The following is a 15,029-nucleotide window of genomic DNA, read 5'->3' as shown; positions in this document are numbered from 1 at the left end:
GAGAAAAATGGCTTGCAAGTAAGGAGAGGCACATGGTCTCACCCCCTAGTGAGAGGACCTGAGGCAGTGTGGGGAAATCTAATATTTATGCCAATGGAAACATAGTGAGCTATGGCCCAACAATGAAGGGCAGTAGCAACAATGAGCCCAGTTGGATTTGTGGCAGGAACTTCATAACTAGAACACAGTACCCGTGTGTAGGTACTTGTTTGAGCTCAGCGACCACCTCTGTGGTGGTCAAAGTAGCATGGTACAGCTTCTAAGGAAATATAGTGATGTTTGGGGGTCTCCTGACCTTGGGGAGGGAGCTTCTGTTCTAATAATAACTCAGTAGTCTTCTGGCTTGGAAACTCCCTAATCTGATAGCTTCTGGACTCGGGAAACTCCCACAGATCAAACTCCTGAGACAATAGTGAAGAAGACCACTCAATTTGTTGATGACTGGGGATTTTGTCAATGGAAACCAAGTTCCAGAGCCATTCCTTGGTTCATTGCTGACTGATGATCTGGTCAGTGAGAATCAAATTTTGGAGACTACTCCCTAGCCCTATCATAGAGCCATAGAATTAGCATATCTATGGTCAAAGCTGGATAAATGTATCTCCTTGTCTTTGTTTCTCTGCTGAAATTCTCTTAGAATCACGGTCTGTTTTTGGAATGGCGTTACAATTACTATTGCAATAAAACTTTGCCCCTTGACTAGGAGATGGATTTAAGCATACAAATTCTTTTGAGACACTTCACAACACCGGTCTGGGACCCCAAAACTTTTGGGGTCCCCCTTCCCAACCTCAAAAGCAATACAGTAATCATATGAAGCAATTCTGGGATTTTGCTGAGGCTGAGATCATCCACAGGGTGAGCGCAAGGCTCTGTTGTTAGGTCAAATGAGGGCATAGCTTGCTTAGCTCTGGAAAACAAAGTGTCTCCTAATAGTAGCTTAACTATATATACACACATATACATACATATGTGTGTTATGAAATTTTTAAAAATCATTTGATTTTAAGGTATTTACCGTTAAGACTTTGAAGGAAAATCACTGGTGCACCCTAAGGTCTTAATGTGGTATATGAAAATGCAATCATCCAGAAAAAAATTATTTTTGGAACCACATTTAGTAGAAAGAGGCTTGGAAATAAAGAAACTAATTTCCAATCCTGTTCCAGTATGTGACCAGGTAGACTTTCTGCTGTTTACTACTCTTGTGACTTTGGGGAAACAAGGGCTTTCTGGGAACTCTTTCTTCTTTAGTAAAATAAATGGATTGAACTTTCAGAATCATTAAGTTCTTTCAAAGTTTCAATTCAAATGGCATTTCTTTCTTCATCCTCCTCTTCTTTCCCCAAAACTACATTGTATGATTTATAACATTTTATAGCCATACACACGCATAACTGTGAGGTAGTGGATAAAGGACTGGTCTCAGAGCTAGGAAGTTGCCATTATTGAGTTGTTTAGTCTTACCCAACTCTTTGTGATCCTGTGGACCATAGCATGTCAAGCCCTTTAATCCTTCACTATCTTTCAAGGTCTATCCAAGATCATGTTGCTGCCATGATTCTTATTTATCTATCTCACCTTCTGCAATCCCCTTCTCCTTTTGCCTTCAATCTTTCCCAACATTGGAATCTTTTCCAATGAGACCTATTTTGTCATTATGTGGCCAAAGTATTTAAACTTTAGCTACAGTATTTGAGCTTCCAGTGAAGAGCCTAAATTGATTTCGTTAATTATTGAATGATTTGATCTTGATTTCCAAGAGACTCTCAAAACTCTTCTCCAGCCAGCATCCTAATTTAAAAATCTCAATTCTGCAGGGTTCAGCTTTCCTTATACAGTAGTGCACTCTCACAGCCATATGTTCTACTGGGAAAATCATCGCTTTGACTATATGGACCTTTGTCAGCCGGGTGATCTCTGTTTTTTAGTTCTCTGTTCAGACTTGCTATAACTTTCCTTCCAAGAAACAAGTGTTCAATTGTCATCTATGACATACGGCATGTGACTTTAGACCTCTTACTGCTCTAGGCTACTTCCTAAAAAGGTAAGTTGTTGACAAAGAGCAGACCTACAGTTAGACTGAGTTTCCTCATTCATTATGTCAATTAAATCATTGGTCTAATCTTTAACAAGATGTCTCCTCTTAGAATGTAAACTCCCTTAGGGCAGGGAGATGATTTTTCTTTCAGTTCCCAGAACTTAATGGGATACTTGGTATGTGGTAGGCACTTAATAAAAGCTTATGTAATGGATAGAAGATTGAAATTCTTCATCTTATGACCTTGATAGTGAAATATAAGACATAGTGAATTAAAATAATCAGTAATATTAATATTATATATATATATATATATATATATTATATATAAAACCAGGGAGCATTGTAGATAGTGTCAGACCTGGAACTAGGAAGTTCTCATTTTAAATCTAGCCTCACACAGTTACTAGCTATATGCAATAATGTATAATAATAATCTCCCAGGATTGTTGTAAGGATAAAATTTTATAATATTTGAAAAAGTCTTTGCAAACCCTAAAATGCTATAAAGTGTTAATTTTATTATTACTATTAATAACAAGTGGGTTGAGAAATAGGTTAATTGTAATAGATATATTTTTAAATAAATTTTTTTATTCTATGGAAAATAGAATTGATGATCATCTACTACCATCTTTACTTTTGGGGGGGCTATGATTCTAGAATGAGAAAAAAAGTTTTACTTCCATCATGGGTAACACCTAGAGATGACTTCATTCTCTTCTGAGTAAAATAAATGTTTGCTCTGTAATGTACCAAGAAATATTACAGAGAAATCACTTTTACCACACATATCTATTTCCCAATACAAATGATGAATGGTTTGGGTTTTTTTTTTTTTTTTAATGTTTTAAAGGCAACTAAAAGAAACTTAAGTCATCTATCCCAGACAGGAAGGTAGTAGGTTTGAAAAGAACAGGGAACTGACTATAAGGTATGATTGGAAAGACACTGCTTCTTGGTCCCACCAACCCTATATAGTTTTTCTTCTTCCTAGAGTCACTTTCCTGGGTTAGTTGAGGCTGTGTCTGTTACCAGGTAGTCATATCACCTCAGACAAGAATATTTTCTAACACTCTCATTAGTACATGAAAAATAAAATGATCAGATTAACTGTCTTCTTGCTTTCAAGGAAAATGTACTGGAGGTCTGGAAAAAATGACAAGGATTGGGAGTGGATGGTAGAAACTAATGGTCTGGTCTTTTAAAGAGGAAATGTTATTGAGAGAATGATGAAGGGGGTGCTTAAGAAGTATCAATGAGAAGCAAAGTTTATGTCAACCCTCATATTAGAGTGGAAGGAGTTTCTCCCTTCTCCAAGACTCTATTAATTGTAAAGGGGTTGGGCTATAAAATAATCTCTAATACTCCTTCCAAGGTCATAGTAATTTTCATCCAGAAAATAGTGACTTCCTTTTCCAATTTTTAGATTTAGGAAGGAACTTTAGATGTCATAAAGTCCAAGTTTCATTTTATAGATGAAAATAAATGGCATACTTATTGTTACATGGGCACTTAACATTTTTTTTATTAAAGCTTTTTATTTTTCAAAAATATGCATGGATAATTCTTCAACATTAATCGTTGCAAAACCTTGTGTTCCAATTCCCCCCCTTCTTCTTTCCCCTCCCCTAGATAGCAAGTAGTCCAATATCTGTTAAACATGGTAGAAATATATGTTAAATCCAATATATGTGTACATATTTATACAATTATCTTGCTGCACAAAAAAAATCAAATCAGACCAGAAAAAACGAGAAATAAAACAAAATGCAAAGAAACAACAAAAAGAGTGAAAATGGTATGTTGTGATCCATACTCACTTCCCACAGTCTCTCACTGGGTGTAGAGGGCTCTCTTCACATGACCATTGGAACTAGTCTGAGTCATTTTACATAGACAATGGGATTAGAAGTCATTTGCTGAACTCCAGTCCAGTACTTCTGGAGCACTGCCTCTTGGGGATATGGTGTTCAGAAAGAAGTCAAGGGGCCACTAATAAGAATTCTGTTTTAGCTATGTGACTTTGGGAAATGCTTTTATCTCCAAGTACCTTAATTCCCATATTTCTTCAAGAAGAGTAATTTCTCTTTGGTGACACTAGAGGATGAAACTTGTAAATTATGAAATTTATAGAAGGAAGAGAGCTTAGAGAAAACATATTTTCAATAAATATTAAGAAGGGGAATAGAGAGAGGAAGTCTGGGAAAAAATGTCTGCTTGCACTGGCTGTTTTTTTTTTTTTTAATATCTTTTTATTGACAGAACACATGCCAGGGTAATTTTTTACAGCATTATCCCTTGCATTCATTTCTGTTCCGATTTTTCCCCTCCTTCCCTCCACCCCTTCCCCTGGATGGCAAGCAGTCCTTTACATGTTGAATAGGTTACAGTATATCCTGGATACAATATATGCGTGCAGAACCGAACAGTTTTCTTGTTGCACAGGGAGAATTGAATTCAGAAGGTAGAAATAACCCGGGAAGAAAAACAAAAATGCAAGCAGTTTATATTCATTTCACTGGCTGTTTTTTTGTAAAAGAAATGAATTGCCTTTCTCCAAGTGCAGAGACGAGAACCTCACGAACTCAGGGCTGGCCATAGAAAAAATAAAGCACATTTTAAGAAGAGTAAGTCCTATCAGTGATTTCTTATTCCTTTTTGGAGACTCTCTAAGGTGTCCACAGCCTTCATGTAGTCCCCCAATTCCCCAAGGTTCTTCTTACTTAGGGGCCTCATGAACCATCAGACCTGCTCTGTGGTTTGGTGAGTTGCCATGTTCTTGTTTCTTAAAACTTACTAGTTTTGTGTTTTATTAACCTATAAGCCTGCTTTCTGCTAGGTGATACAATCTCATATCTAGATTACTGCAGTGGCCTGTGGGTTGATTTTTCTTCTCACAAATCTTCCCCCATTCCAGTGCATCCTTGTCATTAGCTGTCAAAGTGATCTTGTGCAGGTCTGACCATGTCACATCCATATCAATAAATTTTATCTTGCATCATACTCCCAAATAAACTCCAGTGACTCCCTATCATCTCTAGGATCAAATATAAAATTCTCAAAGAATTTGAAAAACTGGCTTCTTTCTTCTTTCCAGGCTTTTTATATCTTATTACTCTTCAATCTAGGAATACTGACCTTGCTGTTCTTCAAACATACTCCATCTCACCACTAGCTATCTCCCATACCTGGAATATTCTCCGTCCTGATTTCTGCTTCTGGCTTCTCTGGATTCCTTAAACTCCTAGGCAAAAGTCCAACTCTTACAAGAAGCCTTTCCTGATTTCCCTGAGTTCTAGTGCCTTCCCTCTGCTGATTATTCCAATTTATCCTGTGTGTGTGTGTGTGTGTGTGTGTGTGTGTGTGTATGTATAGTTTGTACGTAGTTGTTTATATGTTGTCTTTACCATTAAACAGAATTCCTTGAGAGCAATAATTGTCTCGTGTTCTTTTTATCTCTAGTTCTTAGGGTAATTCTTTGCTCATAGTAAGTGCTTAATAAATATTTATTCCTTTGTTGACTGGATGCTTTAATGCAAGAGTTGTGCATAGACAGATTTCAAAGGATCCTTGAAACTTGGAGAGGGAGAAAAATTGCACTTTTATTTTCATTAATCTCTAAATGAAATTCAATATTTCCTTTGATTATTTAAAAACATTATTCTGAGGAAGAGTTCATTGACTTCTCTAGATAGCCAAAGGAGTCCCCGACACAAAAAAGATTAAGAACCTCAGCTCTAAACTTTTACTAAGAGTTTGAATGAAGTAACTAAAGAGTTTAGTTTAATTATTTATTATACCCTCCTGTAAAGTGTTACAACATCCCACGAGTTTTAGAATTGGAAGGGGCCTACAAGTCAAATCACTGGCCACTTCAGGCATTTCCTCATCAGAATTACTTGATTTTTGCTATCCATTTTCTTCTCCATAGACACATTTTTCTTTTAAAAAATCCACAGCACTTAGCACAAACATTTTCTCATTTCGTATTTGGTGGTTTCTTCAGATCATCATCCCATTCTCTGAAAGTTCTCAGCTGTTTTGTATTCATAATGTCAGGACTCTCCATTAGTAGAGTTTCTCTTCATGTTCCATGGTCTTTAAAGGATAGTTTTTCCATTAAACTGCTTCCTTCCCCATATACTTTTGCTTTACCGGCGTGCAACTAGATTACGTGTAACTACTGAACCAATATAAATATTAGAAAATGTTTCTTTATATTAGAAAATCTTCATATGTTAACACAAAACAGTGGAATCAAGAAGCCAATTTAATTGAAAATTAATTTAATTATTGATGAAATCTCCTTAAGTTTAATTCTTTTAAAATGTCCCATCTTATGAAAATCCTAAAATTTCAATTGACATGACCAGATTAGGATAGAAATACTATCGATAATAAAATTAAAAATAAATACAAATTTTGAAATAAAATTTTGAGCCTCAGTTGGGGAGCCAGAATCACATTAATGTAACTATTAGGATACAGGAAACTGAGCCCAGATGGCCAACCCTGCCTCCAGGAGTGGTGGGTTTCCGACAATACAAGTGTAAAGTCTGGAAAGTCGGCAGTCTGTTCTTGCTGTGCTCTGACTCCCTCTAGTGGTGACAAGGGCGTAGAGCAGCCCCCTTTGGAGGAAGAAGGAAAGTCCTGGGATTTGCCTTCTGGAGATGAGAAAGGATGGAGAGGTCCTTTACAACACTTGGAAGGCCTTCTGGGAGAAGAAAATAAATGTTAAGCAAAATGAGATGGGCTGTCTCGCCTTCCACCTATCTCGCCTCAGAATTAATGGCCAAATCTCCAAGGCTCAGAGGGATTACAGCAGGATGTATTTCCCTTTTCCTGGTTCGCCAAGACAAAGAGCACAATAGCCCGTGTTTGTTGGGGGATGAGGAGCAGGGCAGCGGGGATTCAGGCAGGCTCCCATCTTGCAGCAAGGCAAGAGGATGGACTGATAAATAGTCACATCGCTCCCTGATGGGTTTTCATCTTCCTTAGGGACGTCACAGAACTTTGGCCAAAGCCCAAGCGTTTAAAAAAAATACATAACAGAAATAAATGAGCTTTCTGTGAGTGTTAAACTGTCAGATGCGTTTGATTAATACTCTCCTTTAATGTCCTATATATAGAAGCAAGAGCTTTATTATTCCCGCTAATGGAAAATATGGTGGCAGTGGCATTAGAAATTGAAAAATGCAGGTTAATGTAGGGAACGATGGCTGTCTCAGTGAATTTGAAGGACTTATGTTTTTAAAAAGTCCTCATCTTTTTTGTGACAGTAAAGAACTGGAAACAAAATGGGCACTCATCAAACTGTAGGAAAGGAATATAATAGGATACTTGTTTGATAAAAAATTACAAATGTAGAGAATTTTAAAAAACATACAGAAGATTTCTATGAATTGATATAAATTAAAGAAAGCAGAAGCAGGAGAATAATATTCATAGTGACTATAATGATATTAGAATCTAAATTCGACTTTATGTCTAACTTTGTTTGGCCAAAGAACTGGTCATCAAACATACTTTTCTCCTCCTGGTAAGGGATGGTAGACTATAAGTATACATTGTTGTATATAATGTCATTCAAAGCCAAAGACATTACTTTGTTTAACTCTTTTTCTTCCTCATAAAAGAGTTCTTGGGGGAGAAGAGAGTGTTATTGGTAATAACATTAATATAAAAACAAGGTATCATACTACACACTTCTCAGATTGGCTAAGATGACAGGAAAAGATAATGATGATTGTTGGAGGGGATGTGGGAAAACCGGGATATTAATACATTATTGGTGGAATTGTGAACAGATCTAATCATTCTGGAAAGCAATCAGGAACTATGCTCAAAATGTTATCAAACTGTGCATACCCTTTGATCCAGCAGTGCTACTACTGGGCTTATACCCCAAAGAGATAGGGAAGGGGACCTGTATGTGCCAGAATGTTTGTGGCAGCCCTGTCTGTAGTGGCTAGAAACTGGAAACTGAATGGATGCCCATCAATTGGAGAATGGTTGAGTAAATTGTGGTATATGAATATTATGGAATATTATTGTTCTATAAGAAAGGACCAGCAGGCTGATTTCTGAGAGGCTTGGAGAAACTTAAGTGAATTGATGTTAAGTGAAATGAGCAGAACTAAGAGATCATTGTACATGACAACAGCAAGATCATATAATAATCAATTCTGATGGACGTGGCATCTTCAACAATGAGATGATTCAGACCAGTTCCAATGGTTTAATGATGAAGAGAGCCATCTACACCCAGAGAGAGGACCATGGGAACTGAGTGTGGATCAGAACATAGCTTTTTCACTCTTTTTGTTGTTGTTTTCTTGAATTTTATTTTTTCTCATTTTTTTCCTGTTGGATCTGATTTTTCTTGGGCAGCAAAATAATTGTATAACTATGTATGTATATATTGGATTTAACATATTTCTACTATGTTTACTGTATATTGGACTACTTGCCTTCTAGGGGAGAGAGTGAGGGAAGGGAAGAATTGGAACATAAAGTTTTCCAAGGGTTAATGTTGAAAAATTATCCATTCATATGTTTTGAAGATAAAAAGCTTAAAAAAACTCCCAAGCTATCAATAAAACATTTTTAAATGGATGTGTCATAAGTCTCAGTGATTAACTTCAGATAAAATGATGCTTCCTTGTGTAATCCTGCATGAGAAGGACCCAGAAAGATATGCCCCCTTCCCAGCCTTACTCTGCCCTTAGTTCTCAAGCTGTTTCAGCATCTCTCTTTGGAGGTTCCATCTCTTCTCAGCATACAAAACCTCAGCAAAAACTGTTTTGGTTTAACAGCATTTGTTTTTCATTCACAGGTTAGTAATTAATAATAATAATATTTATATAACACTATAGATCAAGCAGTTCACAATTATCTCATTTTATCTATCAATCCTGTGAGCTATTGTTATCTCTATTTACAGATGAGATAATGAGGCAAACAGGGATTAAGTAACTTGGTCAGACTCATACAGCTAGTGGGTATTTGAGGTCGGATTTGAGCTCAGATCTTTTGGACTACATTCCTGGGTTCAATTCACTGGTCCCCAAGTAAGTCCTTTGGTTTCAAAGGCCAGCTCGTAGAATGCAGACTATGGGAAAGCATGGGTATCAAGAGGGAGGAAGAAAGCTGTATTGACAAAGGAGCTTATTATTTACTCTTCTTAATTGTGCTCAGGATCTTTGTACCAGTTCCAGGGTGAGGTTTGTAGTTGTACATTGGGGTGATTTCAGGGATGATGGTGAAGATCCACCTGATCTGTCCTTGGTCCTTAGATCTTTTAGAAGGCACAGAGCAGAACCAGAACCAGAACCAGAAGAACACTTTCAACCCTGATACCAGTTATTCAAGAGTGATTGTGATGGAGTGAGAGAGCTTTTCTTTAGAGCTTTTTAATAATGCCGAAAAGGGAGAGGTTGGGAGGACTTTTTAAAGGGTTTTTTTCTGAGCAGAAGAGGGGTAGATTAGAGAGGCTGCAGTGAGCCAAAAGAAAAACTGGCCACCTCTTCCTATTGCTTATATAAGCTCATATGGCTTAGGGCCTAGCCCTACACTGTTGTCAGTCAGGACTTGTGTAATACAACATATGAGAACTGCCTGTCCTATTTCTCTTGAGTACATTTTGATCTCTCCCCGGTTAGCGGGTGAGCATCTTGAAAGAAGCTTTATAAATCTATACCTGGAAGAGTCCTTAGTTCTGTTTTGCAGATAGGGAAACAGATCTTCAAAGACATATTCCGGTCCCAGTATTTTTCCATTGTACCATTTTGTTTTTGTTTTTGACAGACGCAATCATGTCCCTCCTTTCACATATGTTCCAGACATTTTTACACTTTTACATTGCTATTTACCTTCTGGACACCTGTATGTCTGGAAACTAAACTCTGTTATTGCCTGAAGTTTGGCTTTCTTATTTCAGAGAACAGATTTTTTTTTTCCCTGTGAAATGGCAGTTTAAAGGAAGACATGAATTTTTAAATCACCTTTGCATTTTTTTTTTTGCTGTTTGATTTGATTTTTTTGGAATACATATATGTATAGGTATTTATATACATATATGTATTTACATACATACAATGCAAATACATATTTGTAAAAAGATATATGCATATATTGGATTTAACATATATTTTTTTACCATGTTTAATATATACTGGACTAATTGCCCTCTACGGGAGGGAATGAAGAAAGGGAAGGAATTGGAACACAAGGTTTTGCAAGGATTAACGTTTGCTACAAATACTTTTGTCTGGAAACACATAAATCTTGAATTGTGCTATACGTTTATGTGTGTATATGTATATGTGTATGTATGTGTCTTGTGTATCTGTATGTACATTTGTGTGTGTGTGTGTGTGTGTGTGTGTTTGAGATCACACAAGGCCATGGTCTGTTTCTGCATAAAATCAGCACTGGTGTAACAACTGTCCATGCCCTCCCTTCACACATCGTAGGGAAATTTTTCACAGGATGGATCTTTGTGCTAACTGCTCAGAACAAAAGTGACCTCTTCCTCTTTGGACTACAAAATATTTCTGATCTCCAGCCACCCCTTCCCCTTCCTTCTCACTTCTAACCAGCCCTTCTTCACTCACGGCCTCTTAGAGATGCCTTCCGAAGCTTCCATTACTCCTGAGATCCAATCGATCAATAGGTATTTTATTAAAAATTTGCTCCCTGCCAGGCTCGGGATAGGAAGATAAAAGGGAGGTTGACCCTACCCTCAGAAAGACCTGCCTCTTAGATGTATTGATCATGGATTCTGGGCAAGGTATTTCATTGCTTTCTAAAGGAATCACCTTCAGAACAGTTGCTGATCTGGTACATAGAAGGCAATTAATAAAGGTTTATTGGTTAATTGATTGATTGGGAGAGGAATGGGTATTTCCTTACCTTGAATAACAACCACAAAAAAAATTAAAAATAGTTCCTTCTCAATCTGTTTTTGGTCATTTCCTATTACATGACTTCATGCACTCTCTGTTCAAGTCAAATTTCCCTGCTAGCTATTTCCTATAAACAATACAGGATCTCTTGGCATTTCTTTTGTCTAGAACTCCCCTCTGTCTCTTGAAATCGCTGGCTTCCTTCATGCACCAACCCAGGTACCACACCTCTGACAATGTCTTAATATCTCATCTTCTTCTTTCCACCTCCACAAGTTAATCTTCTCTTCCCCTTGAAATATAAATACTTCTAATTGACTTCTCTGGAGCAAAGAAGACCCAAGTTCCAATCCTGTTTTAGACACTTTAGCTGCGTGGTCCTACAAAAGTCACCTAATTTGTTATAGCCTCAATTTCATCTGTAAGATGGGAATATTATTAACATCTGCCATATAGCCTTTGACTGTGTAAATCATAGCAAAATGTGGCAAGTCCTCAAAGAGACAAGAGTACCAGATGATCTTATTTGTCTCTTGAGGAATCAGTATGGAGGCCAAGAAGTAACAGTTAGAACTGAACATGGAACTGATTGGTTTGAAATCAGAAAAGGAATACAATCAGGCTGTGTGTATTTAACTTTTTAAATAGCTTTTTATTGACAAAACATAAGCATGGGTAATTTTTCAATACTGACCCTTGCAAAAACTTCTGTTTCAATTTTTCCCCTCCTTCCCTCCACATCTTCTCCTAGATGGCAGATAGTCTCATACATGTTAAATATGTTAAAATATATGTTAAATACAATTTATTTAATTGTTGTATTTAACTTATATGCAGAGTACATCATGTGAAATGCAAGGCTGGATGAATCAAAAGCCAGAATTAATGTTGCTTTGGGAAATAGTAACAGTTGCAGGAATGCCGATTATACTACTCATGGCAGCGAGTAAAGAAGAATTAAGAAGACTCTTGATGAGGGTGAAAAAGGAAAAGTATAAAAACTGACTTGAAGATTAACATAAAAAAACCTAAGACTTTGGCAATTGATCCCACCATTTTCTGGCAAACAGAGGGAGAAGAAATAGATGCAGTCTCAGATTTTACATTTTTGTGCTCAAAGGTCACTGCAGACAACAACTGCAGCCATGAAATTAAGAAGCAAATATCATTGCAGAGAAACCTATAGCAAGTCTGGACAGCTTACTTAAAGGCAGGGATGTGACATTGCTGACAAAGGTCTCTATGGTCAAAGCTACAGTTTTTCCAATAGAAATTATGACTATGAGAGTTGGATCATCAGGAAAGCTGAGCACTAAATATGCTTTCAAATTGTGATATTGGAGAAGACTTTTGAGAGTCACTTGGACAACAAGGAGATAAAATCATTCAATACTTAAAGAAATTATTTCAGATTGTTCACGGGAAAATCAAATACTAAAACTTAAATACTTTTACCACATAATGAAAAGATGGGATTCATGGGAAAAGACCCTATTGTTGGGAAAGATTGAAGGCAAAAGGAAAAGGGGATGGCAGAGGATGAGAAGAGTAGATAGAGTCATGGAAACAATGACCATGAGCTTGGACAGACTTTGGAGACAGTGGATGATGGAAGGGCCTGGTGTATTATGGGCACGATGAACTAGACACAATTGAAAGATTGAACAAGAACAACACTTTACAGGGTTCTTATGAGGATCCAATGATGTATGTAAAAGTACATGGCAAATTCTAAGATATTGTATAAATACTGTTATTACTTAGTTGGCTATTTATCTCCCCTTCTTCTCCATCATCGATTTGTAATCTCCTTAAGGACAGGGACTATTTCATTTTTTATCTTTATATACCTGAGATCCTAGCACAATGCCCCCATGTAATTGGAACTTCTAAATATTTATTAAATTGATCTTCCTGCCTCAGTTTTTCTTCAATGTCCATACTCAGGCTGAAGAGGCGTTGCTATTTGAGGCCTGCTGTTAAGTCTTTTGAATTTTATTTTTAACTTGAATCTGTGATTTCATAGAGAATGACAACTCCTTTGAAACTTAAAACCTTAGGAAGTTATCTGAGACCTTTAAATATTCTTTGATATATCTTTACTCAAATGATATTCATAGATGTTAGTTAACAATTAGCATGATAAAAGGAAAAAAAGAATTAGCATAATAATAATAATAATAATAATAGCCAACTAATATTTATGAATGTGCCAGACATTGTGCTAAATGCTATACAGTTATTGAGATTTGATTCACATAAACCATCCTGGAAGTAGATGCTATTATTTTCCTCATTTTACAGTTAAAGAAACTGAGACAGACAAAAGTTAAGTGTCTTGCTCAGGTTCACACAGCTGAACTCAGAACAAAGGTTGCAACTAGGGCTGTGGATAGAGAACCAGTCCTGGAGTTGAGAAGACTCATCTTCCTGAGTAAGCTAGCAAAATAATTGAGATGAGATTTGAATCCCAATCTTGCTAACTCTAATTCTAGGGCCCTAGATGCTACCATGTTGCTTCTGTTCTAATTTTTTCTAATTGTTTTAATATTTAATTAGATAAAACAGTGCAATGGAGATTTACTATCAGCAAGCTAAAGGAAATATGTAAACCAAACTGAGGGAGTGGGGCTCTTGAGAAAGGAAACCACATTAACCAGGGTGTCGTACAACCCACTTTTTCTAATTTAGGCCCAAATTTCCTATTACCACAAGTGACAAAGTGAATAAGCCTTGTCATATGTTGGACATATATAATTCAAAGATATTCTTCTTAGACATAATTATTGTCAATCCCCTAAGTAGTTCTCTGTCTATTGAAATTAATTTTATCTGTCTAATATCTGGTTGTTGGTTGTCATTTTTTTAATAGCTGAAAATGTTCTGTCTTTCAGATAATACCATCCAGTCAATTTTCTGTTGCTGTTGCTCGGTTCAGAAGAGGTAAATTAACTTTAAGATGTAGCCTTTTACCAACTTTACAAAGTGCTATCATTCATTAATTAATATTTTCTGACCACCCAAATAATACAATCTAATCTACTAGCTTTGTTTTTTTTCTATCCCCCCTTTCTGAAAGATTATTTATTTTTAAAAATAATATCTACATATAAAATTTATCGGAAATAGTTTCTGTTTTTCTACTTACTCGTATATATTTAGTATATTTGTACAGATATCTTTGTATATTCATTTGAGACATTTTTTATTCATCAGCACCAGACAAATGAGAACACAAATCAACCTGAACAATGATGGGAACTCAAGTGAAGAATACAAGTGGTACTCAAAGCCTCTGCCGTATGACTCCACTCATAAGAACAGAGTGAGTAGGTAACCATTTGTTTTGGGCAAAACATCAATGAAAAGGTTTGTTTTTCAAATTTCCCCTCTAAAATAAAGGAGAAAAAAATATGGAAATTTGTTTGAAATAATCCACTATGTTTTTACTCAGAATTTAGAATTGGAAAATTGAGATTTTGAAGGGAACAGCATATCTGGTAAGGCGTTTTTGCTCAATATAAGATTTTATTTCAGTCATGAGAAAACAAGTTTCCTATAGAAATGTGGTGACTCCAAATGCAAGTATGTGAATGAAAGTTGATAGCTGGTTTTCAGTTTGCAGGAGGTAAAAACAGAAAAAAATCTCCATAAATCAGAGCAAGATTTGAAAGATTATATCTCCTTTTTTTTTTTTTTTTTAAGATTTTTGACTTAAAATAACCATTGTGATATTGACAGAGAATCCATAGTCTTTTCATCAACATTCACCGTGTACAAATAATATGTGGTATGGAATGGGATGGGGACAGAAATAAGTATTATACATGTGATGGCTCTGGTAAGGAAAATCTTGGGTTTTCCTTGGGTAAGGGAAATCCTTCTATTGAAAATTTTAGCCATAACTCTTATATGGCTTCTGCTTACATTCACCTGGATGATAGGACCATGAATCTCAAGAGGCATGGACTTCAGAGTTCAAACTATAAAGAAAGATATATAATAATTATCATCACTAGAGTTATATAGCCTGCTAAAGTGGTATTAAGGCTAGAATGCTAGGCATAGAGTCAGGAAGA

At 36.3% G+C, this 15,029-nt stretch overlaps 1 protein-coding gene across 1 annotated transcript in view; it reads left to right on the top strand.

The window, feature by feature from the left end:
• The first annotated feature begins 13,811 nt into the window (after positions 1-13,811).
• Positions 13,812-15,029, top strand: part of TXK (TXK tyrosine kinase) — a 40,432-nt gene continuing 39,214 nt past the window's right edge. The window contains exons 1-2 of the mRNA XM_051964799.1: positions 13,812-13,893; positions 14,167-14,275. Of these exons, the coding sequence (XP_051820759.1) occupies positions 13,829-13,893; positions 14,167-14,275 (174 nt within the window). The 5' untranslated portion in view covers positions 13,812-13,828. The remainder of the gene's footprint in view (positions 13,894-14,166; positions 14,276-15,029) is intronic.

This window comes from Antechinus flavipes, chromosome 6 (assembly GCF_016432865.1).
Source record: "Antechinus flavipes isolate AdamAnt ecotype Samford, QLD, Australia chromosome 6, AdamAnt_v2, whole genome shotgun sequence".
In the NCBI taxonomy this organism is placed as follows: domain Eukaryota; kingdom Metazoa; phylum Chordata; class Mammalia; order Dasyuromorphia; family Dasyuridae; genus Antechinus; species Antechinus flavipes.
The sequence above is the reverse complement of the archived record's forward strand: the minus strand, read 5'-3'. Positions and strand labels throughout refer to the sequence as shown.